The following is a 27,514-nucleotide window of genomic DNA, read 5'->3' on the forward strand; positions in this document are numbered from 1 at the left end:
GCAGGCGCTGTGGTCCAGCCTATGGTCGCAGCAATTGGCATGTGCCAGTTCCTCAAGGAACAAATGAAACAGGTGCTTAGCCTCCTTTCCACTGAGGAGGCTGAGGTTTATGCAGACCTTCCTAAAGCCTTGTGTTTTTATGGTTGATGCCATTATGGATTCTGCTCAGCAAGCATCTCGCTCACTCTCCTGCTGGTACACATGTGCAGGTCCCTTTGGCTTAAACATTGGGCAGCTGAGGCTTCATGCAAAAAATATTTAACTGGGTTCCCTGTTTGGGGATGATCTGGACAAATATATCCAGAAGATTACTGGGGGTAAAACCATGTTGTTACCTGTCAAAAGGAAGAGTAAACATTCTTCATTTAGAAGTTCTCTGTCCCCAGCCCCTGGAGCCTCATCCTCCAGGCAGTGGCGATGGCCTCCCCAATCAAATACTAGGGGAAAGGTCCAAAGTCAACCCCAAGAGCAAAAGAAACCTTGGGGTCCAAGATCTGGTAAACAGAACCCCAAAGCCTCCCTATGAAGAGGCGCCCCCGCTCGGCCGAGTGGGGGGAAGACTGCTGCAGTTTGCAGGTGCCTTGCGGGCAGAGATTCAGGGCAGATGGGTAGCCTCCATGGTGTCTCTGGGCTACAAGCTAGAGTTCTGGAAGCTTTCGCTATCTCGTTCCCTAAGGTCAAGAGTCTCCAGGGATCCAGAAAAAAGAAGGCCCTTACTTCTGGCCTTAGAACGTCTGTTATTCCAAGGAGTAATTATAGAGGTGGCCCCGGGAAGAGATACGGAGATGTCAGAACTATTCTGGATCTAAAAGACCTGAATCAATTTCTAGACATTCGTCCTTTCCGCATGGAGTCTATCCACTCAGTAGTCTCCACCCTTAAGGGAGGAGAATTCCTGGCATCAATAGACATCAAAGATGCATATTTGCATGTGCCAATATTTCCCGCTCACCAAAAAGTCCTAAGGTTTGCGGTGGATCGGCGCCACTTTCAATTTGTGGCCCTTCCTTTTGGTCTTGCTACCGCTCCTCGAGTGTTCACAAAAGTTCTAGCCCCACCCCTGGCAAATCTATGGGCTCAGGGCATAACTGTGACAGCTTATCTGGACGATTTGCTGCTCATAGAACAGCCCGTAACACGCCTAAGCCACAATGTGCTCTGCACGGTAAAGTACTTAGAGTACCTAGGCTGGGTCCTTAATCTAGAGAAATCCTCCTTGCAGTCCCTAAAAAGGCTGGAGTATTTGGGCATGGTCATAGACACAGCCAGAGTGGCAGAGTGTTCTTACCCAAATTAAAAGCAAGGGCCATAAAGATTTGGTCCGGGTAGTCACAACAAGGAGAAATCCCTACATCCGACTATGTATGAGACTATTAGGGAAAATGGTCGCCTCTTTCGAGCCTATCCCTTACACCCAGTTTCACTCGAGGCCTTTACAAAGCAGCATCCTCCCTGCCTGGAACAAGAGGGTTCAAGCCTTGGATCTTCCAATGTGCCTATCCCCAGGGGTGCACCAGAGCCTCAATTGGTGGTTACTGACCAAGAATCTTCTAAAAGGAAATTCGTTTGTCCCAGTTACTTGGAAACTCATAACCACAGATGCCAGCCTAATAGGCTTGGCAGCAGTTCTGGAAGAAACTTCCACACAGGGAAGATGGTCCAGAGCCGAAAGGCTCTTGCCCATCAACATTCTGGAAATTCGAGCAATTCATCTAGCCCTCAAGGTCTGGACTTTCAGACTATAGGGTCATCCTGTCCGGATACAGTCCGACAATGCCACGGCTGTGGCTTATATCAATCACCAAGGAGGCACCAGGAGCCTGGATGCCCAAAAGGAGGTGAATCACGTTTTTTTCTAGGCAGAAAGGCATATTCCTTGCCTGTCTGCAGTCTTTATTCCAGGGATAAAAAATTGACAGGTGGATTTTCTAAGCCACCAGCAGCTGTGTCCAGGAGAATGGTCTCTACACCCCGACATATTTCAGACCATATGTCAAAATTGGGGTACCCTGGATGTAGACCTGTTTGCGTCCAGGTTTAACAAAAAACTGGACAGCTTTGTGTCAAGAACAAAGGATCTGCTAGCACTAGGGTCAGATGCCTTAATGATTCCATGGGATTGGTACTCTCTGATCTATGCCTTTCCTCCAATTCCGCTTCTTCCGCTGTTCCTTCAGAGGATCAAAAGGGAAGCAAAGTCGGTTATTCTGGTGGCCCCGACTTGGCCCAGACGACCTTGGTATGCAGAGATCGTAAAGATGGCAGTGGGAAGACCTTGGGTTCTTCCGTTGCGTCCAGATCTACTCTCACAAGGTCCAATATTTCATCCTGCCTTACGAAGTCTGAATTTGACGGTTTGACTGCTGAGACCCACATTCTGAAAAGCCGTGGGCTCTCGGAATGAGTCCTTTTCACTCTGGTTAATGCTAGGAAGCCGGCCTGCATGCTCATCCACTACAGAATCTGGAAGACATATGTTTCCTGGTGTGAACCCAGGGGGTGGCATCCTAGAAAGTATTGCCTTTCTTCAATTAGGCATTGAAATGAGGCTAGCTTTGAGCACTACCAAGGTCCAGATCTCGGCCTTATCAGTATTCTTTCAAAGGCCACTTGCCTCACATTCCCTGGTCCGGGCCTTTGTTCAGGGGGCACTGCGCTTGAATCCACCAGTCAAACCTTCTGTGTGCCCATGGGATCTGAATTTGGTTTTGTCTGTTTTGCAAGAACAACCCTTTGAACCATTGCACCATGCTTCTTTAGATCTTCTGACAAAGAAACTGGTCTTTTTTGGTAGCCATTTCCTCGGCTAGAAGGGTATCAGAATTAGCAGCTCTTTCTTGTAAAGAGCCATATTTGATTATTCACAAAGACACCTTTTTTACCAAAGGTGGTTTCAGGATTCCATCTGAATCAAGATGTGGTCCTACTGTCCTTTTTTCCAGATCCGCGGTCCACGGAAGAGGAGTTGTTACACTCTCTAGATGTTGTAAGAGCAGTCAGTATCTACCTGCAGGCAACCGCTCAGATACGAAAGACTGATTGTCTGTTTATTCTGCCAGAAGGCCCCAGAAAGGGCCAGGCAGCGTCGAAATCCACTATTTCTAGATGGATTCGGCAAGTTATTATTCAGGCCTATGGTATAAAGAAGAAGATTCCTCCTTTTCAGGTTAAGGCACACTCAACTAGAGCGGTTAGTGCTTCATGGGCAGTGCATCACCAGGCCTCCATGGCTCAGATCTGCAAGACTGCAACTTGGTCTTCAGTCCATATATTCACTAGATTCTATCAGGTGGATGTAAGAGGGCATGAGGATGCCGCCTTCGGGTGCAGTGTGCTGCAGGCAGCAGTATAGGTCCTCTTGTCTGTTGGTGGTCTATGTATTTTCTGATCTGTGTCCCCCTCCCCTCAATGTGGGCATTGCTTTAGGACATCCCACTAAGTAATTACCAAGCCTCTGTGTCCCCTGTGATGTATGAACAAGAAAATAGGATTTTTAAATACAGCTTATCTGTAAAATCCTTTTCTTGGGAATACATCACGGGACACAGAGCTCCCGCCTTTCTTCGGGATTATACGTTGGGGTACTTATTGCTTTGCTACAAAACTGAGGTACTCTCGATGTGGGAGGGGTTATATAAGGGAGGAATTCATCTTGTAATTAGGGTTACCAGTGTCCAATCACCTGAAGGTACTGTCTAACCCACTAAGTAATTACCAAGCCTCTGTGTCCTGTGATGTATTCCCAAGAAAAGGATTTTACAGGTAAGCTGTATTTAAAAATCCTATTTTCTTTCGCGCTTTATAGAAAAAGGGTTTGCTATCTGAATATCTAATGACAAACGGATACAAACATGATAAAAATTGCATTTATATACTTTTCTGACAAATTTAAAAAAAACATCAAAACGCCAAGAGTTCAAAACTTGCAAAATGCCTAGATTAGTGAACTTTGTAGGATTTCTTTTTTATGTTCATCCTCTTTGGATGCTCTGTGCAGCAACTGTGAAGCTCTAAAATGAATGTTAAAAATGGCCCTTCAAAATGTGTACCTCAGGGTAAAGATCTGCTATGTGCCCAGCTAGTAATCATATAGACATATATAGTACTGTTTTAATCACAAGAAGTGGCAAAATAGATTTTGTTGTGTGTCATAACAAAGGCACCTATGCTCTGAAAATAACAAATTCAGACAAAAATAATAAAAATGAAACTTTCATATTCAATGCATCCAGTTTAAACTATTTGATGGCAAAAAGTAGAACAAAAAAACAATATAAAACACATGCATATATTATTATCTTGAAGGGTTTATTGTTAAAATATACATGGTTATAGGGCATATCTGTTTTGTTTTAAATCAGTAAGAATGTTATATTACTGATGCACTATGAGAAAAATGAAATATACACAAAATGTTAAAAAAAACTACATTTGCTACTGCAAGAGAGGAAAGTAAGCCAAGTAAATCTGAATCAAAGAATATACAGGACTATTCCCTTAACTCTATATGACAGTGTGTGGCTAAGCACCAGCACTGTCACAAATGAGGAAGGGGAGTGAGTCACATAGGCCCCCTACCTGGAACTACTACCAGGTACTTTTTGCTTGGAGTTAGCTGGAATAATGAGGAATGGAAGGTGAGTATATCCACAGGCAGTGCCGACATGGGAAAAGCACAGTTTCATATAAAGGCAGACGGCTTCTGCTGTGTTCTGCTGTGTTCTCACTCATAGAAAACTCATAGTGCTCTGGAAATCCTTTGTTATTTGTTGTTTATGTGTGAAAGATTGTGTATGAATACCAAAAATGTATGTAATATCAATTTAAAGACCTATAAACTAAAAAAAAAGGTAAAACTAATCTGACCTAAAAGCAAAGTTTTCCTTTAGACAAAAAACAAGATAAGATTATTGTTTGCTGCATAATATATGTAATTGCTTTAAGGTGTTTCTATGAACAAAATAATATGGCACATTATATGATAAATTTGGCCAGTATTAACAAAATGCAACATATAAATTGTTTATTGTTTGTCTATGGATTACCTAATTTTGTTTAAAAAATATCAACATTTTGTCAAGAATCTTAGAACTTAGAAGTTATTTGGTCTTGGATGCACTTCTGAAATCAGTGCTAAACTTTACATCTTGCATCTTGTTTATCCTTTCTATTACCCTCTGAGGAAGAAATCTGAAAAAAATAAGAAAAAACATTATATTTTGTAAATAGCTAGGTGATACATACTAATATTCATCCCTTAAGGAGAACTCCCATCTTAAAAACCTCTAGACGTAGATGAAATAACTGTAATTTATAGTATACATTAAATTTATCTTATGGTCAGTGGGTCTAAATATCAGGACCTAGCACATATCTGCTCTTAGACAGAATAAGCTGGCACCGTGCAAGTCTATAGAGATTTTGCCAACAACTGGCTTTCTGCAATGCAGTGCCATGAGAGCATAATTATGCAACTTTCTGATCTTCAGGCCCAAAAACTTCTGGATTTGGAGAATGGAGATAAACGAAATGCACATAATTAAGTGTACTTCACCCCTAAAAAGCAATGTTTTAGAATGCGGGACCCTTGGCTGATGTTGAAAAAGCATGCCAAGCACCCCCATTGACATTTATTATAAACTTGTATTGGGCAGCAATGCAAAAGAAAGGCCTAAACATCTCATATATTTTAGGATTAGCTTTAGTGGCTAGTCATCTTCTGCCAATCACCCCCCCCCCCCCCCCAACTCCATATGTTTTTTAGTCTAGCACTTTGCCCAGGAGCTAAATTAGTTGGCTTTTGGGCTTACAATCCTTCTACACAGCACTCAGTAAGAGCAATATGTAGCGGAACACTGCAACAAAATACTCCCACATTGTATTTACAAAGGAAGTGCTTGAGACATCATAACACTTCCTGTCAGTGCTGACCCAGTTCCACCCAGCCTTCTCCTGCAGCAAAAGATCATTACAATAGTAAACCACTGCTTGCTGATAGCTAGCGTTAATTCACTATTATTCATAATCTATTGGTGAAGAGGCGCATGGAAGGGCTGGATCAGGAAAAAAAAGGGTACAAAAATATGAAATTTTCTGTTCCCCCAAGTTCCAACACTTACATTATATGCTCTGAATGAGTTTGTGTTTTGAGATTGATGTGTTTATTGCATGAGGGTCCAGTGCTCACTTAAGCGAGTTCAATGGTATTCAGTATTTTAGTGATCGCAATCTTAACTTACTTTTCTAGCACCAGGTAGTTTTTCACGTAAGAAGGAACAAAAATCATTTTCTTATTTGTTAGTATTCCATCCACAAAACTCCTAGAGACATCTTCAGGTTTCAGTACAGGCCATAATCTGGAATTTAGAGAGTGGAAATAAAATTTCTCCTCAAAACATGCTAGGTAGATAATTTAATAGCTAATTTTAGTTTTTGGGTGGATGCTAGTTGCGTATAACTTAAGCGTTCAAATGGCAAGTTCCCAGCTCACGGAGCACACAGCAGTTATCACTAGGCAATCTCGTCCTCATTTTTTTGGATTCAACGTAGTTTATATTTGGTGAATACATCAGGCATGAGACTTTCATACAAGCAGCGATAGGTTTCAGGCAAAGCTCTGTCACTTCCTCCCATTTTCCATGTGCATCTATTGGCCTCTGAGGCAGTCTATCATAGTTACATAGTAGGTGAGGTCGAAAAAAGACACAAGTCCACCCTATGTGTGTGATTAAGTAGATCCAGTAACGATTTATTTCTAGTTGGTGCATCTACAATCTGACCCATAAAATTGTCCTGCAAGACATTTAGGAATTGGCGAGCCTTAGATGAATGTGTGGTTCCCTCCGCCCATTCTATGTCTGGATAATTAAAATCCCTCATTATGATAACACTTCCCATCCTTGCTGCTAATCCAAATTATAATCGGAGATCTCCCCTTCCTCCCTCAGGTTAGGGGGCCTATAGCATACTCCCAGTATTATTTTCCCCTTAGCTTCATCCCTTTGGAGCACTACCCATAAGGATTCCACCTCCTCCCTAGCTCCCTTAGTGATGCCATCTCTCACATTCACTTGTACATTATTCTTGATATATAGGCATACCCCTCCCCCTTTTTTGCTCTCTCTATCCTTGCGATACAGGGTATATCCTTGAATGGTTGCCAGCCAATCATGAGAGCTGTTGAACCAGGTCCCTGAAATTCCTACAAAATCATAGTGATGGCCCAATGGAAATGTATCGTGGGTGAGAAGCGGTCAGGCCCTAACACTGCGTGGAAGTATTAGAGCTTCGTCCATTTATAACAGTTTGGCAATCAGGCACAAAGGGGTTTAAGAAAGCTGATGCAGGTATATCTGCTAGCAACTTTATTTTTTTTAAATTAAAAGGATATATATAAGTAGCTTCTTAAAGCAGACCTTCAGTATTTTTTTTCAGCTTTCCATCTATTAAATCTTCTGCCCTTGTTGTTTTAAATTCGGATAGTAAAACATTTTTTCTGCCAGTAAATACCTTATACAGCCCACTTCCTGTTTCTTGTCTGACAAAAAGCCTAGGCTTATGACATCATCCACAGCTCTCTCTCACTCTCCTGAGAGTTTTCCAGGAAGGGGGGGGGGGTGAGTCATAAGAAGGCCAATGAGAGCTGCAGAGCTGGAGGTTTACCACTGTGTGAATCCAGGAAGTGAACAGGTAGCAGCTTCAGCTTCCCACTGTTAAAATGAATGCAGCCAGACTTAGTGGAGGGAGATTTCTGCAGCATATTTGGCAAGTACATAATCACAGTATTTATAAAATAATATGCAAAGTGGTTGGAAGGAAGCTTCAGAATGGCAAAGATGATTTTATTACAAATTATGTGAGCAGGCTGCAGTTCCTCTTTAATTTCTGTGTTAGGGCAAAGGCAGGATGTCATTGCTGGCACCCGTAGAGATATAAGAAAACAGTAAAAAAAAAAGTCATCTCTCGGAAAAAAAAACCCATAATTATTAGAGCTTGAAAAATTAGAAATGACAGTGTTCAACTTATGGTGTGTTTCCCTCCCATATGCAAAACAGCTACAAGCACTTTCACTATAACCATGTATGATATGCAGGAACTATGACAAACAACTGGGAAATGTGACACATGCAATTGCATGTCATAGCTCATGAATGGCTTACTAGCTGCTCACTGGTGTGTGTAGGTGCCCCCTTTCTGTTTGCTACTGACCCAATATAACTGTATATAAATATTAAGTACCTGTAATAAATAAATATTCATAAGGAAACATTTTGTAGCTGTTTAGTATGTATATAATTTGACTGGCTGCAGGGCAGGCACTACCTTAAGCGCCAGGAGAGGGGGTGGTAGAACCTGAATCCCCAGCCATTTGTCGGGTATTCGGATTTTTACAGTAGCACTATAGCAGCCAGGAGTGTGTGTACTTCAGTAAAGCAGACTGTCAGCTTTCCTGTGGAAGTGATACAAGCGGCTGTGAAGCCACCTATCACTTCCACCACCGCCGTGATGTGCCACCCCCGCTATGGCTAGGAATTTGTTAAAGAATTTTCTTGACTACAATTTCAGAAAATGCACCTGTAAGGCTGCAGACCTGCTGCAGTCATAGTGGGTGTCTCTGGGAAGGGTGGCGGGAGCTCAGCAAACTGACCTCCGTCCACTCAGCCTCCCTCCTGTACACAAACCAGCAAGTGAGGTGTAGGACGTCACTTCCTAGACCGGGATCAGTGCTGGGGAAGCAGCTGATGGAAAACGGTCTGTGTTCCACCAGCCACAGTGGATCAGAGAGGAGACATTCAGGGTATAAATAGAACCTGTCAACTGTATGCTATCACATAGGGGGCTATTGGTCCCCTATATCAGGGGTCCCCAACCGCCGGGCCGCAGACTGGTGCTGGTCTGTGGCCTGCTGCTGACTGGGCTGCACAGCAGGAGATGAGCAGCGACCGTGGTCTTCACTGGGCTGTCCTGCTGTGTGGCCATGCAGTGTGTGCTCCCCCTGCTCCTCTGCCCACCCGGCTGATTAATGTCATCCAATCAGCAGGGCAGGAGGCCGGAGGAGCTGTAGATCGGAATGTAGAGCTCCTCACGCCCCCTGCCCTGCTGATAGGATGATGTCATCAGGTGGGCAGGGGAGCCGGAAGAGGACACACAGACTGTTCATTGCCTCTGCCCTGCCAATGCTACAAGTCCTGTGCACTGCAAGGGAGGCAGACATTAGAATGGGGAACTGCAGGGCTTTTTTTCAGCCTCTGGCACAAGCTCTGTGCTCACCACTATCTACTACCCAGCTTCCCTGTGACAGCGCAGCTGAGTTAAGCCAGGATATCTCCACAGTTTTCCCTGCCTATGCACTCAGTGCAGAGAGAAAAAATGCACAGCATTTGCATCGTTCATGTCAGTGAGTGATGCTTTCCTTTGAACTGCAGCAGCTCAAAGTAGAGCACTTAGGAACCAATGACCTGCTCTAAATCTTGCCAGTGCCGCAACAGAATAGTAGAGGTGAGCACTGGTGAAGGCCTAACTTAATATTTATTTTAGCATAAAAGTCAATTCTTCTTCTCTGTTGATGGTGGGTGCAGAGGTGAACTGCAGGCAGGGTACAGGGGTGAGCTGTGGACAGTGGTGTGCAGAGGTGAGATTTGGACACGGTAAAGAGGTGAGCAGTAAATAGGAGGTGCAGAGGTGAGAAATGGGTGTTGCTTTTTTAGAGGAAAAGTTGTACAATTTGGACTGGGGAAGATTTTTACCTGGTAGGGAGGGACAGCACAGCATACATACAGAATAGCATACATAGATCATTGGTTTAACAATGTCCCTCTAACCCCCACTGTAAAATTACGCCACACCCACTCGATGACACAGACCACATCACTACTTCTCCTCTACCCAATCCCCCCTCCTTCCAGTTTGAGTTCCTGCACCTAGTCTATGAGAAAAAATATCCTGGAGAAGTGTCATGTCAGAGAGAAAAGGGGGAGGGGTAGACTGCAGGGGCACTGTGATGGGGGGTGGCTGTGATTGCTAGGGGCACTAATAAAGGGGACTGCACTGTAAAGGGGCACTGTAATCATTACAGTACCCTTTTAGAGTGCAGTCCCCTTTACATCACTGCCCCTCTTTACATTACAGTGCCACCTTTACATTACCGTCGCCCTTTTCATTACAGTGCCCCTTTTACAGAGCAGTCCCCATTTACATTAATGTAAAAGGGGACTGTGCTGTAAAGGGGCACTGCAATGTAAAGGGGGGCTGTGGACAGACTCCGTGAATAGCCCCTCCCTGGGAAAATTGGCTGCCGTGAAACTGGTCCCTGTACCAAAAAGGTTGGGGCCTGCTGCCCTATATGATAGTAATAAAAGTAAAAATAAATAAATGAAAAAATATATGTAAAAATAAATAATAAAACCAAAAATGCTTTAAGTATATAAGGAGACATATAAAAAAATTTCAATTTTTTTAGAGCCCCCCACACACACACACTCACACCTGCTTGCGTTGGGGCAACTACGTATGAAAACAGCGATTGTCCTACACATGTTATATATGAGACGTGCACGCCAGAGTGAGAGCAGTAATTTTAGCACCAGTGCTCCTGCGTAACTCTAAACTGATGACCTGTAGGGGCTTTTAAAACGCTGTGGGCGCACGCAATTGTAACTTTTGACATGGTATCTATTTACTCAGCACAACCTCATCTTTTATATTTTACCAAAAAAATTAGGTAATAAATTGCATTTATGTGTCCAGAAATTAACTTTAATGTATTTTTTACTGAACAGTTATGCTAATGTCACGTCAAATAAAAAATTAGAACTACCAACATTTTATTCTCTAGAGTGTCTGCTTTCAAAAAAACAGAAATACTTTCAGGGCTTTCAGGGCTTTAAGTAATGTTTAGGCCTAAAATTATTTTTAAAACATTAAAAATTAAAAAGTAAACAATGGCCCAAATACTGCCATTGTGGAGGAGGTGGTGGGACGATGGTGGGGGTGGCAAAATGCACCTTCGCCTAACTAGACAAAAATCCTTGCACTGGCCTGGACTGGCAGCCAAGGCCAAAAAAACTGTACAAATTATAACTGTTATACCGCGTACACACGGATTTTCCGAGGGGAAATGTTGGATGTCAGGCTGTTGGCGGAAAATCTGACCGTGTGTATGCTCCATCGGACAATTGTTGTCGGACTTTCCACCAACAAATGTTGGCTAGTATGTTCTCAAATTTTCCACCAACAAATGTGTGTTGTCAGACTTTCTGATCGTGTGTGCACAAGTCCGTTGGACAAAAGTCCAAAGTACAAACACGCATGCTCTGAATCAAGGACGAGCTGGAAGCGCTCGGTCTTGTAAAACTAGTGTTCGTAATGGAGATATCACATTCGTGACATGGCACATTATGAAATCTCTCAATGCAGCGCATTCGCTTCTTTTTTATAATGATATAATAATGAAGCTGCTTTGCTGCTGATATTCACAAATACGTTCTGACAAACGTATTTCTTTTTTTTTTTCTAGTGATCTCCAGAATAACATTTGTTTTAGTTTTGTGTGTCAAGTTACCACCACACCATTATTATCTTGTACTTTTTAACCTCAAAGATACAACTATGTTGGTGTCCCTTGTTAATTTGACATTGTATTTTTGAAATGTACGTGCCTACTCGCAAACAAACTGTCCTTTTTGAAGTAAAACACAAAGCCAAGTATTTGTCAAAACAAAAATGTTTAATTCAATAGGGAGCACAAGGACATATCAAAATAAAGAGGAAGGCAACGATGGAGAAACAGTTGGAATTGGTGAAGCCTTTGTACCCCAGGGCAGACATTAATTATTTGACTATCCAAATTGGTAACCTGGGGTGTCCATTTAATAGGGAGCACAATACAGTCCAGGACGCCGAGAGATCGGGAGCAGCAGCAGATGACATATATATCCAGAGGCTGTGGTCTTCCAACAGCCTGTGTTTTTTGCCAGACCACACCGAATCCAGGCCATCACTCTCAACACTTCCTTCCAGACTTCCTTCCATGGTGGGTGGGGTGGCTGTGTTGTTGGAGGTGGCAGAAGAGCATGGTCCAACTCACAGAGGTGCATTTGACAGGTGAGTTCACCCCTCGTCCCCTTCTTTAGGGCCTGAAGAATTATTTCCTCGCATATATTGCACTGGTCCTCCTTCATCTGTTTTAATTTATTTCCTGTCAGGCATCCACACGCCTCCTGGCCATCAGGGGGTGTGCTAATTGCCACTGTAGCATGGTGAAAAAAAAGCAGCCGTGGCCTACTCCCAGGTTCCTGAACTTTCTGGCCCTTTTGGTTGGAGGGCAGAGGGGAGGAACCTGCAATTCTGTCAGGCTGCTTGCCACGGCCTCTTCTTGGCTGAGGCTGAGACTTTCCTGTGTATGAAAATGGTACATAGTTTTAGGTTTTTGGTCATCAATCACACACAATTTTGAGCATGACTGTTGCAAATTGAATGTTAACAAATAGAAAAGTCTATCATTCTGGCCCCAGCATTTTTCATTCTTGTCCCAATCATTTTTGGCTACTACTGTCTATTGATATGTAAACCACTTTGTTAAATCAGAAATTTGTGATCAATAACATCTAGTTAACATCATTCAATTTTTGACAAGGAATATGTTCAACAATGCTATACCTGGGTCAGGCTGGGCTCCTCCATATCTTCTTCCTCGGTGGAAGGCCCAGGGTGGACCTCAGGAGCCTCAGCTGATGTTGAAGGAAGTGTTGAGAGAGATGGCCTGGGTTCCATCTGGTCGGACAAAAAAAACGCAGGCTGTGGTAGTACCACAGCCTGGGGACATATACGTCATCTACTGCTGCTCCGGATCTCTGAGAATCCTGGACTTTCTTGAGCTCCCTATTATATGTGCTCCTCAGGCTACCAATTTTCCACTTCCGTCGGATACACAGGCTTCACTAATTCCAACAGTTTCTCCATCGCTGCCTTCCTTTTGTTTGAATAGTCCTTGCATTTTACTTGCCAGAGACATGGCAGCTCCCTATATTTTTCTATAACCTCTGGCAGGAAATCTGGGGCCGTAAATTTATTAACCATTTAATCTGCAAGACACAACACAAGACAAATCCTAATGTCAGGCTAAAGTCTCCTAATCTTGTCCCAATATAGGCCTCAATCTATAAGCAGTATAGGCCACTAACCACTGATGCAACAATTTACAATTGTACCTTTGTTTCAACATCCCTTTCAATCTTCCGTCCTCCACTCACAGATCGTACCTATGGTCCGTTACAGCGACTGCTTGTTATGCTTTATATACACTGCGCATGCATCAAACTCCGCCCCTGTCCTTATTTCTAGTGTATTCTCCGCCTCTTCTCTTTTGGGCCAGTGGGAGAGCAAAGGGCTGAGAGTCAACAGGTACGTGCTAATAGCAGCAACGAGGAAAGCCCGGAGCAAGACAGTCCCCGATCCAGGAGGAGATATAAGGCCTCAAATATGTCCTTTGAAGAAATGGTGGAGATCTTAAAGAGGACAGACAATGCACTTGAAAGTGCACTTATAGGGCAAAGTGGATTGGCCTTTCTGAAATAATCCCCAGTGTGTCAGCATGTGCTAGCTCCCAGCTCCCATCATGGGGGATCAATGGACTTGTTTCCGGGGTGCAACCCCTTCCTCTCGCTTACTTTAGTTTGGAGGAAGGGGTTGCACCCACAAAACGCATACATTGATATCCCATGATGGGAGATAGCACATGTTGACGCACTGTGTGTTTTGGGGCTTTAGCAAAATAGATGTAGGGAAAAGACACACATTTTAGGCATGTGATCATGAGGGAAATCCAAATTTGGAGTCCCAATTTGTGTGCATCTTTAAAATTTGGCTTTTAGAGGGGTGAGCTCACAAGATCAACACAGTTTTGACATACTAATGTCTCATATGGCCTTCGCTTTAGCAAAGTCAAACTTTGTAAGTTCCTGAGTTGGGGATGTGTATGTTATGTTTTTAAACATGCCTGCTTAGCCACAAAAAAGGCAAATTAATGTTAAACATACATGTTATACACAAAGATGTTGGTTTGTTCAAAAACCGTTTATAACGCTCATGTGAATGTGCTTGGAGTAAAATGTTTTATACTCAACAATGTGTGGCTTCTTATTTCAATGCTCAATACCAGTGTATTTGTTAAGTTTGTGTAGTTACAGTGACAATGTGCTGTAAAATGTGCCAAAGTTAGGCCATTTTAGGGACTCCAAGCAATTAATTCAAGGAGTTGAAAAGGATGAATATTTTTATCATTAATTCATTACATACATTAACAACAATAACATTGTGTGTGTGTGTGTAGCAGACCCACAGCACAACATAATAGTTAGCTGAAGAAGAGATTGTCACCTCATGTATCAAATAAGTTATGTTTGCCCTATTGAAGAAAATGGCCAAAATTAAAAGGCCATTTGAGAACCTAGGAGACAGATAAGAAACACAAACAGTAATTCAAATGAAATATGAGTTTATAAAAAAAAAAAAAAAATATTGCACATCCGCAACATTTTGTTGTAAAGAAATTGCCCCTCTACCCACGAAGTACTCTACATATTTTTGCTTGAGTTGACGCTTTGAGGGGGGTGAGCCAGGACGGCCACTTTCAATAGCTGTCATCTCTGCGGTATCTGATGCAAAGTCGGCCTCAGTCAAAACTGAGGGCAGATAGCTGGCTGCATTCTTTCTTAGGTAGTTGTGGAGAATGCAGCAGCTCAACACAACAAGGTTCAGTTTGTATTCGGCCAGGTTGATGGATGTTAGGAAGACCCTGAACCGGATTGCCATTATACCAAAGGCATTCTCCACCACTCTTCTGGCACATGACAGCCAGTAATTAAAAACCCTCTGCTCTGGGGTCATGTTCCTCATGGGGAACGGCCTTATGAGATGTTCCCACAAGCAAAGACCTCATCCACGACAAATACGAAATTGAGGCCCTTGACATTCTCCTCCGGAGGTGGCAACTGCAATGTGCCATTTTGGAGACGCCTTCAGAACTCGGTCTGGGCTATCATTCCTCCGTCAGAGTTTCTGCTGTTCTTCACAACATCCAGGTAGAGAAACTCATAATTGGCCAACACCACCGCCAACATCACAATACTACTAAACCCCTTATAATTATATAAAAACAGTAGTGATCCTGCGCTACAGCAATAAGATATTATGAAGTCTAAAAAGTGATGAATAAATGAAAACAAATCAATTAATAAATTAATCTAGGGACACTTGGAATAAATAATCATAAAAAATGATAAAGAAGTCCATGCAGCATTAGAAAATCCTCTTCTAGTCAGGCATCTTTCTAGTTAATAGTTTTTCCAAAATGCTTTCCTAAAAGGGCTGGGTTATCTGCAAATCCTTATGAGTGAGAGATATACACAATCCAGAAAACGAGCTCACAGAACTCTCACCTCAATTTCTTGGATCATCAGCATGTATCTCTATTAAAGGATTATTTCTGCTGTTCCGACGGCTACCACCAGGGGGTCCTCCATTCCAGCATATGTTGTATCTATGTGGAAATTTATTCATCACTTTTTAGACTTCATAATATCTTATTGCTGTATTGCGGGATCACTAATGTTTTTATTTACTTTGCTTGTGTGATGTGAACACTACTAGATCCTGCTGCAGATAGATTTCATTGCACCTTAACTGCACTCTATTGCACTTTGATTGTTCACCACAATTTTGCAGTGGTTTTATTTGAATATATTTGCATATATTGTATGGTGTTTCTTTTTTACTTTATTAGTTATTTTTGAACACATCACAGTAGCGCAAAGGCTTTTTATTCAATTACCCTTATAAATATAGTAGTAAGACCCTGAGTTGGGTGGTGGTACGATCCTTACATGCTTCCCATCTATAGCACCACCACAATTGGGAAAATCCCACTGGTGATGAAACTGGGAAGCCACAGTCTGCCATTCCTGTGGGTTGGAAGGAAACTGTAGAGTCAAACAAGAAAAAAATCATTAGAACTTTTGCACATAACATTGCAAGCAGATTAGACACAAACATTCTTGGCCAACATAAGTATAACATTTATTGAAATTAGTATTTAAAGACAAAAGTATAAGGTCAACTTATTAGATTCCTCACCCCCTCTGGTGGCTCACTGGAAACATTTTAAGGTGGGGGGGGGGGGATGGGTAGATGTTTTGGACAGGTATCCCTCTCCACTCCATTGAGAGCTGAATGCATAAATAGTGTTTGTTACTTTGGCCAGCCCCTCCTTACACTATTGGCAGCCCACTGGACAGGTAAGAAGTGTCATAATCCAAAAATATGAATACACACTGTCCAAATTGAAGCACATTTTTACATTCTGCAATTAACTATCAAGATAATAGGAGAAAAAAACTTTAAACAGTACCATTTGAAAGTATTCAGGCAGGCCCTTGCACTACATGCTTTGGTGAATTCATCCATAAATATGAACACAAAAAAGGTAGGCATAGTGTGTATGGGTTTGGCAAAGTCAGCAGATAGAGTATTGGTATCGGTTGACTTAGCAGTTGGGGGGAGGGAGGGTTCCAAATTAGTTTGGGCCCCAAAAAAAAAGCCTCTTGCACTTGCCTGAATTTAAGGCCAACAATAACATTTGGACACATTTTAGGGGGTGTTTATGGAAAGCACTAAAATGTAGCTGATAAAAAACATTATTAAGTTACTAGGCTAGGTGTGTATGGGCCCAGGTTAGCATGCTGGGGAGGTTAGTGAAGGCAAATATGCATGAAGGACAAAAAAGGAGCATTAAAAGCTTACAGCATATTACAATCATGGTAATTATGGAATGAAGAAATTAATACAATACATTAGCAAACATTAAATACATAGAATGTGATGCTAAAGGATAAAACTTACCTGCATATAGTCCTTCTGCAGGACTTGAATGATGGCAGAACAGGTCTCTGGAATAATGATTCCCAGAGCCTGGGGGGAGATCCCAGTCATGAACTTGATGTCCTGGAGACTTCTTCCCGTCGCCAAGTACCGCCAGGTGGCGACGAGCCTTTGCTTGGGAGAGATGACTTGCTGCATGCAGTTAACCTGCTTAGTAATATAAGGGGTCCGTCATCCGGAGATGATTCCTGAAATCATCAGGATTATTCTCCTGGAGCTCCTGCAGGAAAGGCATATGACAGAATTGGTCACGATTAAGCAACCAATGCTTGGTCCAAGAACTCCTTCTCCCTCTGTTCGTGGACTGGATTTGGGTCAAAGCAATAACTCCAAGCCTAACAACAGCACGATCTCTCCGATGAGAACAACACATGGCTAGTAAACGAACTGCTGCTCAGAACGAACTGACAGAACGCACTGAAAATCAGAAAGGACCTGACAAGCACGATCTGAAATTCAGAAACGACCAGACAATCACGCACTGAAAATCAGAAGCAAACTATAAATAGAATGCACTGAAAAACAGAAACAACCTGACAAGCATGCACTGAAAAAACAGATACGAACCGACAAGCACATCCTGAAAAGCAGAAAGGAACTGAAAAGTACGAGGCTGAAAAGCATGAATCGTCATTCACCAAACTTTTACTAACACGAGATAAACATGAGATTAGCAGAAGGAGCCCAAAGGGTGGCACATGACTATTGTACTTCCTTTTTATCGGCTCGCCATACGTCTTGTACATCACTACATTCAAAATTGTTGGCCAACATTTGTGTGACCGTGTGTATGCAAGACAAGTTGGAGCCAACACCCTTCGAACAAGATTCCACGGTTTCGTTGTCGGAAAGTCCGATCATGTATACGAGGCTTTAGTGTTCCACAACTACAAAGGAATTTCCTGTTCAGGAAATTTTTTTTTTTTTTTTTTTTACTGAAAGACTTGTCTTTAGCTTCTTTATAGAGAGGTGAACCCTGCACTCCCTATCTACATCAAAAACCACATAGCTAATCTCAGACATGGTGAGGGGTACCTAGACAACCCCCCCCCCCCCCCACTCCAGCTCTTCTGAACGCTATTCCCCATACCCTTCTTCTTTCATCTAAACTCCCACACTATTCATCTCGTTTCCCCTTTTTCCATTTACTGTACTCTAGGGTGTTGTTTAAAATTCAAAAAAATATGGAAAGTATAGGGGAAATATGACAGTTGCAGACTTTTTATACTGGTCACAGACTCTGTAAGATCTACACAAGAAAATACTATCATAATGAGTTGGTTTACATCCAAGGCACACTAATGAAGAGGAAAACCATTGTAGCAAACTCTGAAGACGTATTTACACATATTTGACCACTCTCGTTATCATCAGATAATGGGCATACCATGAGATTTTAGGGGGATATCTATATAACAATGTACAGTATTTGTAAGTACTATATGATGCTATGCATTGTCATTGGCAAATTTTCTGGACTGCCTTTTAAAGTATTTATTTAAAAAAAATCTGTACCAGACCCAAGGGTTTTAATTTTTTTTTTTTTTGCATGAATGATGAAAATATTTGCAAAGCGATTTTTTTATTTTTTATTTTTATCAACAGACCCCTAAGTGACAGAGTATCCCTAGATAAGTGAAGCAAACTAAATTCCTGGTTAATAAATGTAACACCAGGAACCCCTGATGCTTGCTTTTAGGTAGATGACAAATCATTTTTAATCTTTACAAAGGTTGACTTTAAATGCAATAAATAAAATACCATTTTTAAATAACTGCTTGAAGTTGTCTTATACAATGTCACCATGGGTGCATAAGATGTAAAGTCTTCATTGTTTACTTGTGGTGTGGCACTATGTGTACATTATATAACAGTGTCAGGATTCTCACCTTGTACTTGGCTTTTGGACAAATCCTGTGTTCACGAACACTGGACATAAACAAGAGGTTTTAATACCATCTTTTCCAAGGGCAGCAAGTTCTGCAGTCATACACTCATGAAAGCCAACAGCTCCAAATTTGCTGGCACTAAAACCAAACATATAAAAAACTATTTGTATTTGCAGACATTTGAAGAAAATAATATTGTCGATGGCATTAGTACTGCCTTCAGCTTTAATAAACTCTAATTGAAGGGCACGGTAGTAATGCACTTAGGAGGTGGGGCTATATGCTGCACATTCATGCATAATATGTCTTCTGGATTGACTAGAACTGGTCATCGTTCAGCCTGGAAGACTGAGCGCATCTTTTGGAAAAATAGAGGTACTTCAGAGGATGGCTCCAGATTAATAATGAGTACTGAAGCCTCAGCTGCCCTGCCTGTGGGAAAAGAAAAAGAAAAAATGTTTTTGAACTCCATACAAATCTTTTAGTTTTGCATAGAGTGGGTAAGTGTTAAAAAAAAGTGCCTTCATATTTTGTTGCCGTATGTGCTCTGTTGGGACTTTCCTCCTCACTTCCACTCACAGAAACAAGAGGAAATAATCATAGCAAAGCTTCTAACCCTTTCCCACTATTTTTAAAATTGGAAAAAAAAAAGTTTTATTAGGGGTTATAGTTTGTGGTTCTAATTAAACAATTTGCCCTTTGAATTAAGAATGACTATCATCTAGATTAGGTCTGGTCCATCTACTAGCTATGAGAATTTTGATAGGCCTGTTATTATTTCATGCTTGTAGGTCTATACTGCTTCAATGGAAATCTCTTCAGGCCCCTACTTTAGACTTATGGAAGTCTGTGGTTAATAAAATGATAAGCATTGTACAAATTCATACTGTATGAATCTAGAGGTTGCCCTAATACATTTTCTAAGGTATGGGCCATCTGGACAGAGTCCGGGCATACTGTCCTAACAGTAGTGCCCTGTAATTAATTCCGTCTTGCTCTTTCTTATCTTATACTGATTAAGCTTGGTATAGTGTGGGAGAGTTGTCTCCTGACTTATGCTTGGATCACATCAGCAGCTTCAAGTAAGGTTCCCTTAGGCTCGATTCACACCTATGCATGTTGCTTTTGAGCGTTTTTGGAGGTTTTTTTTTCATGCTTGGCACGTTTTTGAGCAGCGTTTTTGTAGCGTTTTTGCCGCGTTTTTGCCGCGATTTGCGTTTTGCGTTTTTTTTTTTTTTTTTCATTTTTTTTACAGTCTTAAAAAAAAATTACAAAAAAAAAAAAAAACGGCAAAAACGCACCAAAAATGCACCAAAAACGCTGCAAAAACGGTGCACTTGCGTTTTTGATGCTTGTCCATTGAAATCCATTACATGCAAAACGCTGCTTTTTGCATGAAAAAAAGTCCCCGACCCTTTCCAAAAACGCAGAGATACAAAAAAGCATTGATGTGATTTCTGCAAAATACAAAATGCATCAAAAAACGCGCTAGTGTGAATGGAGCCTTAGGTTGGTTGCTAATTACTTAATCTGTGTACTTGTTTTATTTTTAATTTGTTTTCTCAAGCCTGGGTATGCCCAATAGGCTTTGTTTTGTAAAACTTACCTTACCTATCATCTGTGCCATGAATGGACAGCCATCCTTGACCTGAGCAGACCTCTTCTAGCTAGAAAGGATCATTATACTCAAGGTGAATTGTCAATCACTATTTTTTCCTTCAGATAAGGCTGGCATCAAGGCATTTTCAAGTTTCTGACTACCGTCTTATTTCTGTGGGTGCCTTTACTCATTCCAATGCATCTTTGGTATTATTAGCTAACATGATTTTTTCCATAAAGATTTCTATTGAACACAGAAACAGATGCAATTTACAAGTATTACTGGTGGCAAGCCTGTTACACAAATATGCAGAGGAAATACAAAAAAAGAATATAATTCTAATTTTTGAGTAAGCATAGATGAGACCTAACAGAGCAGAGCTAGAAATTTCTACTGCTAATGTAATTATAAGGAACACTTGCTAGAACTATAGTTTAGGGCACACATAATGTCCAGAGCCTAAGCAACCCATAGTTACCATATTTTATTACAAATATTGTGAAACTGGAAGAAAAGTCACTTACCAGTAGTCTACTAAATATGTTAGCCCAATATGACCGCAAACAGAAGCCACAGTAGCTATGTGTCCCCGATTTTTTCTCATCATTGCAGGCAAGAAAGATTTGGTAGTCTAAATTTAAAGGTTGATAAATATACTGATTTCAATATCTTTTTCTAAAATGTATACAATTAAAAACACCTTGACTAAACAACACCCATAAAAATGTTTTTGAAATAATAAAGTATATAATTTTATTTTACAGAAAACTTAAGGCTTTTTATTTTATAAAGATAGATGTGAAAGTGATCAGTCAGTATGCTTTCTGTGCTTCCTGCTTAGTAGTGCTGTACAATGGTTGTGTCTTAAGGATAGCTGTACATGGCCATTTTGAGACTGTTGACTCCCTACCTGCATCAGTGCAGTTCAAAATGGGAGTAAACTCCCATGTATGATGTTTACCTAGTGCCTCTAGATTATTGATTTATTTACAGAGAAATTTCCTTATGTGTTTCATCTACTCATTTGCTCTGGGGATTTAAAAAGATTTTACTCAATAATGGAGATATGGGATATGACATATATTACTTCCATTGCATATCCACCCCTATTAGAATGTTAAAACATACTTTTTATTAAAACCCTTTTTAGAACTGTATATCATTAAAAATATTTACAATTCTACCATGCCCATCTATTGTGTGTAACACCCAACACAATTTAGCATGCCTGTCTAAAACTTATTTTGCAAATTTTTCATATATTCTCTATTCCTCTATATCCTCCATTCCTCTATTTTGTTTATTTAGGAGTTCTGTCATTTTCCAGGTCGTCAGTAAAAAAATGTGCTCGGTAAATTTTTCATGATTTGTCAGTAAAAGAAATGCAGCGACATGCAAGGAAAATAAAAAACAGCATATTAGCTTGCACATGATTGGATGGTAAAATCATCAGAGCCTCCACTCATTTCAGATCTACCCCTTAGATTTAGAGTGACTACACTTCCAAGTGCACTTTCAGTGCAAAGTGGATTTGCCTTTCATAAATAACCCCCTTTGTGTCTCACAAGACACTTGCCGCATGACTCTGCACATGACCATCTGCACATGTCACTACTGGAATTCTATTTGAATATATACATGTGTGTGATTGGTTATTTTGAAAGAATACAAGTGTCTGGCTGATTCTGAAGCCATCACCTTCCTTTGTTATTCATGTTTACAGTATAAATAAAAGGAGCTGCTCATCCTAGGGAGGATTCTGCTAAGCTCAACGTGGTACCCCATCTATGTCTGTGTTACTTGGAGATATACAAGCGTGCTTTTCCCGGCAATATACAAGAGAGCTGTATTTGCGCTTTAAAGTGCAAAGAAATTATTTGCTTATAGGAGAAGCTTAAATTTTCCAGGACAGTTTACATGAAGGAATTTTAATGTTGTGCTGCATTTAGCATTTTTTTCAGTTGCTGTCTGAAGATCCCCAGTGCAAATGACCTTGTTGGTATACTAAACATTAATGCCCCTTTCACATGGCAGGGAATTTGTCCACTGATCCCCGGTGAGCAGGCGGATGGCTGGTCCATGTATGCTCCGCTTACGCAGAGCGGACACAGACACAGCTCGTCCTCCTCTATGGGCCATCGAATGTAAGGGGACTGCCTGTCCCTTTACACTTGACAGCCATCCGATCCACTGGACAGATGGGGAAAGGATCCCCCATCTGTCTGTTTTTAGTGAATAGAATCGAATTGCCCAGATTGTAAGCTCTAATGAGCAAGGCCCTCTGATTCTTCCTGTATTGAATTGTATTGTAACTGTACTGTCGGCCCTCATGTTGTAAAGTGCTGCGCAAACTGTTGGCGTTATATAAATCCTGTATAATAATAAATTGTCAGCTGGTGTCAACTGACACGTCTGTTGACATCCGCCGCTCCATAGAGGGCAATGGATGGTCCAGTCGGGTCTGCCTAAAAAAATGGACAGGAGGACCCAAATTGTCCGCCCCTGTGAAGGGCCCCTAAAGCGGAACTGAAGTCCCACTGTAATAATCAGTGAGCATAATCAGTGAGCAGTCAGATTTTTATTGCAGGAGACATGCAATCTGCCTGCTTGCTGTCTTCATCAGAACTGTTAACTGAGCTGCGCATGCAGCCTGGGAAATCCAGGTGTCAGGCTGGATAACAGCTTAGATGAGGAAGTGGAAACCAACAAGATGGCAGAGGGCTTCTGAGGGTTATGATTAAGCACAGTTTAGATGTGTGAAACGCGTCTACGTGACTAAATATCTGCTGTCCTGGTGTATCCTGCTGATTTTCAATAAAGGCATGTTTTTGGAATCTTTGGATGTGCAGCCATTTCTTCTTTTTCCAAGGGCTTCTTGTGGGATGCAGAGCAGACCGAAAGTGATGTAATCGGGATGTCAGGGGGTGGAGCTATGAATTTCAAGGCTGCCCAAGCCTCTTTCTCAAGCTCTTGTCATCTGAACTTTTCAGGCTGCAAGTTGTAGGAAGAGGCTTCAAATTACAGATGCATGAGCCAACCATTCAGGGATTACATACAAAAAGTGCAATTTCTTCTTCCCATGTGAGTTGCTAATTTGCTAGTGTTTCTCAGTACATTTAATGCTGCACTTAGTGTGGTGCCCCCTGGAGTGTTCTCTTGGTTCTGCAGGTGTATCCATCCAGTTTTTCTATTCTAGTCTGTGGTTCCCTGTTGTTGTGAGACTGTCCATAGAAAATCAGTGAGTTTGTTACTTTATAGCAGTATTAAACCCAAAAGCAAACATTTCTTATATTGCAGCTTACCAATTCTTAGATGTGATGGCTGCATCAGTTTTCTTTTTTAGACTTTCCTTCTTCTAGTTTCATCTGGTGATCCAGCCAGTAAGCCTGTTGTTTTTCAAAAGAACAAGCTCTCTACCAGATGTATCAGTTGCAGAGAGGAGACAAACCATTTAACACTGACAGGGTTGTTTACGACGATCAGCTTTTATTTATCTATGTAAATCTTTAGTCCCAAAAGAAAAAAAAACGTTGCTGTAACTGATTGGCTTCAGTGTGTTAGTGTATTTAAATATGCTAGCAAATTTAACACTCCACTTTCCCCAGACTGCCAATGCGGCTGTCTGCTGTTCCTCCTTTTCTCATTCATCCAGGGTGGGGGCACTCTAATACAGGAGGTGTGTTGCTGTCCAAATCAAGTGGAAACAGAGGGAAAAACTTAAAAGAACAAAACTAATGCAGCCACCATATTTAAGGATTGGTAAACTGCAATATAGCAGGTTTTTGGGTTTAATACCACATTAAGAAAACAAAAAGACACTGAGGGGCATAAAGTACAGAGACTTTACCTACCCTCTGCTTTGCATGAATGCCAGGCCATTCTGACAGCTACCCAGAAGTGTTGGAGTATGCCAGTTCACTTGCCTATCTTTGAACCCCTGTTGGCTAAGTGTTATAAAGGGTTGCCCCACTGGCCAATAGAAATGTGCAGGAGGCAGGAAATGGCAAGCAAGATCTGACAAACCCTGGAAGTGCCAGAGCTTTTCCAATCAGAGCAGCCTGCAATTTGGGTGAAGCAGTAGGTAATGAAATTGGCCCAGGCTATGTCCAGGCACTTTTGGGTCCCTGCATCTTATATGTGTCATCATTTTATTGTTTTCCTAAAGTAACATTAAGGTAAACTTTTACAACCTTCACACATGATGTGCACTAAACACATGGGCACATCAAGCAAATCTTTTTAAGGTTTGAACATTTTTTTGTAATCAGAAATTTTAGAATGTGCTATTAATGCTGTTAAGGTATCACAAAAAACAAAAACAAAAGATAAGTTGAATTTTGTTTAAATGTAATATACGCACCCAAAAATGAGCAAGGATGTTGACTTCAAATGTCTTCTCTATTTGATCATCTTTTAAGTTCAGAAATTCCACACCAAACACCACTCCAGCATTATTTATCAAGATATCCACATCTCCGACTTGTGACTTGACCTTTGTAAGACATAGAAATGAATCTGATTACATATATACTGTACATATATATACACATATATATGTATATAGACAGTATCTCACAAAAGTGAGTACACCCCTCACATTTATGTAAATATTTTATTATATCTTTTCATGTGACAACTCTCAAGAAATTACACTGTGCTACAATGTAAAGTAGTGAGTGTACAGCTGGTATAACAGTGAAAATTTGCTGTCCCCTCAAAATAACTCAACACACAGCCATTAATGTCTAAACCGCTGGCAACAAAAGTGAGTACACCCCTAAGTGAAAATGTTCAAATTGGGCCCAATTAGCCATTTTCCCTCCCCGGTGTCATGTGACTCATTAATGTTTCAAGGTCTCAGGTGTGAATGGGGAGCAGGTGTGTTAAATTTGGTGTTATCGCTCTCACTCTCTCATACTGGTCAGTGGAAGTTCAACATGGCACAGACATAAACCCTTTTGAGCATCTGTGGGGGCATCCTCAAATCGAAGGTGGAGGACTGCAAGGTCTCTAACATCCACCAGCAAAGTGATGTTGTCATGGAGGAGTGGAAGAGAACTCCAGTGGCAACCTGTGAAGCTCTGGTGAACTCCATGCCCAAGAGGGTTAAGGCAGTGCTGGAAAATAATGGTAGCCACACAAAATATTGACTCTTTGGGCTCAATTTGGACATTTTCACTTAGAGGGGTACTCACTTTTGTTGGCAGCGGTTTAGACATTAATGGCTGTGTGCTGAGTTATTGAGGGGACAGCAAATTTACACTGTTATACAAGCTGTACACTCACTACTTTACATTGTAGCAAAGTGTCATTTCTTCAGTGTTGTTACATGGAAATATATAATAAGATATTTACAAACATTTGAGGGGTGTACTCACTTTTGTGAGATACTGTGTGTGTGTGTGTATGTATGTATGTATGTGTGTGTGTGTGTGTGTGTGTGTGTGTGTGTATATATGTGTATATATATATATATATATATATATATATATATATACATATATACACACACACACACACTATATTGTCAAAAGTATTGGGACATCTGCCTTTACACTTTAACCTGATCACCACCATTACTAGTAAAAAATGCCATAAAGCTTTCCCCTATTGTGTAGACGCTATAACTTTTGCGAAAACCAATCAATATACGCTTATTGCGATTTTTTTTTTTTTTTTTTTTTTTAACCAAAAATATGTAGAAGAATACATATCGGTCTAAACTGAGGAAAAAAATTGCTTTTTTTAAAAAAAAAAAAAATTGGGGATATTTATTATAGCAAAAAGTATAAAATATTGTGTTTATTTCAAAATTGTCGCTCTTTTTTTGCTTATAGCGCAAAAAGTAAAAAACGCAGAGATGATCAAATACCACCAAAAGAAAGCTCTATTTGTGGGAAAAAAAGGAGGTCAATTTTGTTTGGGTACAGCGTCGCACGACCGCGCAATTGTCAGTTAAAGGACGCAGTGCTGTATTGCAAAAAATGGCCCGGTCATTGAGCAGCCAAATCTTCCGAGGCTGAAGTGGTTAAGGAACCATGCCTGTTTGGATTCATTTGTCTGCCACCTGCGATAACCTTTGTCCTGTATTCTGGTTCCCTATCATCTTTTCATCTCTGTTATGTCTCAACCTGACCTGGTGAGACTCACAGTCCTTTCTGCCATTCACCCAGTCCACTCCTATGCTGGGGTTTGTAGTCCTGGTCTACTTCTTCATTCATCCAGTACACTCCTGTCATGAGGTCTGCAGTCCTGGGGCCTAGTTCTATCTGCTGAATCCTTCTACTTGCTCCAATTCCATGTTCCAGCCTGCTCCAGTGTTCGTCTTAAGTCCCTCTCAGCAGCACAGTTCCTGTCTACACTGCTACCACTAGCACTCCCCTGCATTAGTCTTAACATGTTAGAACATGGTGAACCTAGTGGTCATAACCTGCGGGCAGCAAACCTCCCTGAGGGGATAACTAGAAGAACAGTGGCTGGCCCTTAGACTCATGGATCTTATGTCACCTGATCACTTGTGGGTTCACTCTATTCAACTTCATGACAGGGTGCTTAGTGTGTGATCCAACCAAAGCTGCAGAAGCAGGCGTAAGTTAAAGTGATACTAAAGCCTTGTTTTTTTTTTTTTTTTTTGTTTAAAATTTACAAAAATGTCATACTTACCTGCTCTGTGCAGTGGTTTTGGACAGAGCAGCCCAGATCCTCCTCTTCTCGGGTCCCTCACCGGCACTCCTGGCTCCTCCCTCCTGCCCCCACAGCAAGCTTCCTGCTATGGGGGCACCCGAGCCACTGCTCTCTGTCTCCATTTAGACACGGGACCGAGGCTCGGCCCCGCCTCCTCTCCCCTCATTGGCTCACTGACTTTGATTGACAGCAGTGGGAGCCAATGGTGCCCCACTGCGGTCCCAGCCAATGAGGAGAGGGGCAAGATCACTGGATCGAGATGGGCTCAGGTAAGTATTGGAGGGGCTGTTGCACACATAACAATTTGGACTTTAGAACCACTTTAAATTCTCAAGGCAAGATTACTATTTACAAAACTGTGTTATAATAAAATATTTTGCCTGTATATATTAGATGCTAATCTACT

At 41.4% G+C, this 27,514-nt stretch overlaps 1 protein-coding gene across 1 annotated transcript in view; it reads right to left on the minus strand.

Annotated features, from left to right (window-relative positions):
• Nucleotides 1-4,291: 4,291 nt before the first annotated feature.
• Nucleotides 4,292-27,514, minus strand: part of LOC141106924 (17-beta-hydroxysteroid dehydrogenase 13-like) — an 80,202-nt gene continuing 56,979 nt past the window's right edge. Inside the window, exons 3-7 of the mRNA XM_073597852.1 lie at nt 24,785-24,916; nt 20,949-21,055; nt 18,825-18,962; nt 6,240-6,356; nt 4,292-5,190 (exon numbers count right to left, since the gene is read on the minus strand). Of these exons, the coding sequence (XP_073453953.1) occupies nt 5,100-5,190; nt 6,240-6,356; nt 18,825-18,962; nt 20,949-21,055; nt 24,785-24,916 (585 nt within the window). The 3' untranslated portion in view covers nt 4,292-5,099. The remainder of the gene's footprint in view (nt 5,191-6,239; nt 6,357-18,824; nt 18,963-20,948; nt 21,056-24,784; nt 24,917-27,514) is intronic.

Source organism: Aquarana catesbeiana, linkage group LG01 (assembly GCF_042186555.1).
Source record: "Aquarana catesbeiana isolate 2022-GZ linkage group LG01, ASM4218655v1, whole genome shotgun sequence".
NCBI lineage: Eukaryota > Metazoa > Chordata > Amphibia > Anura > Ranidae > Aquarana > Aquarana catesbeiana.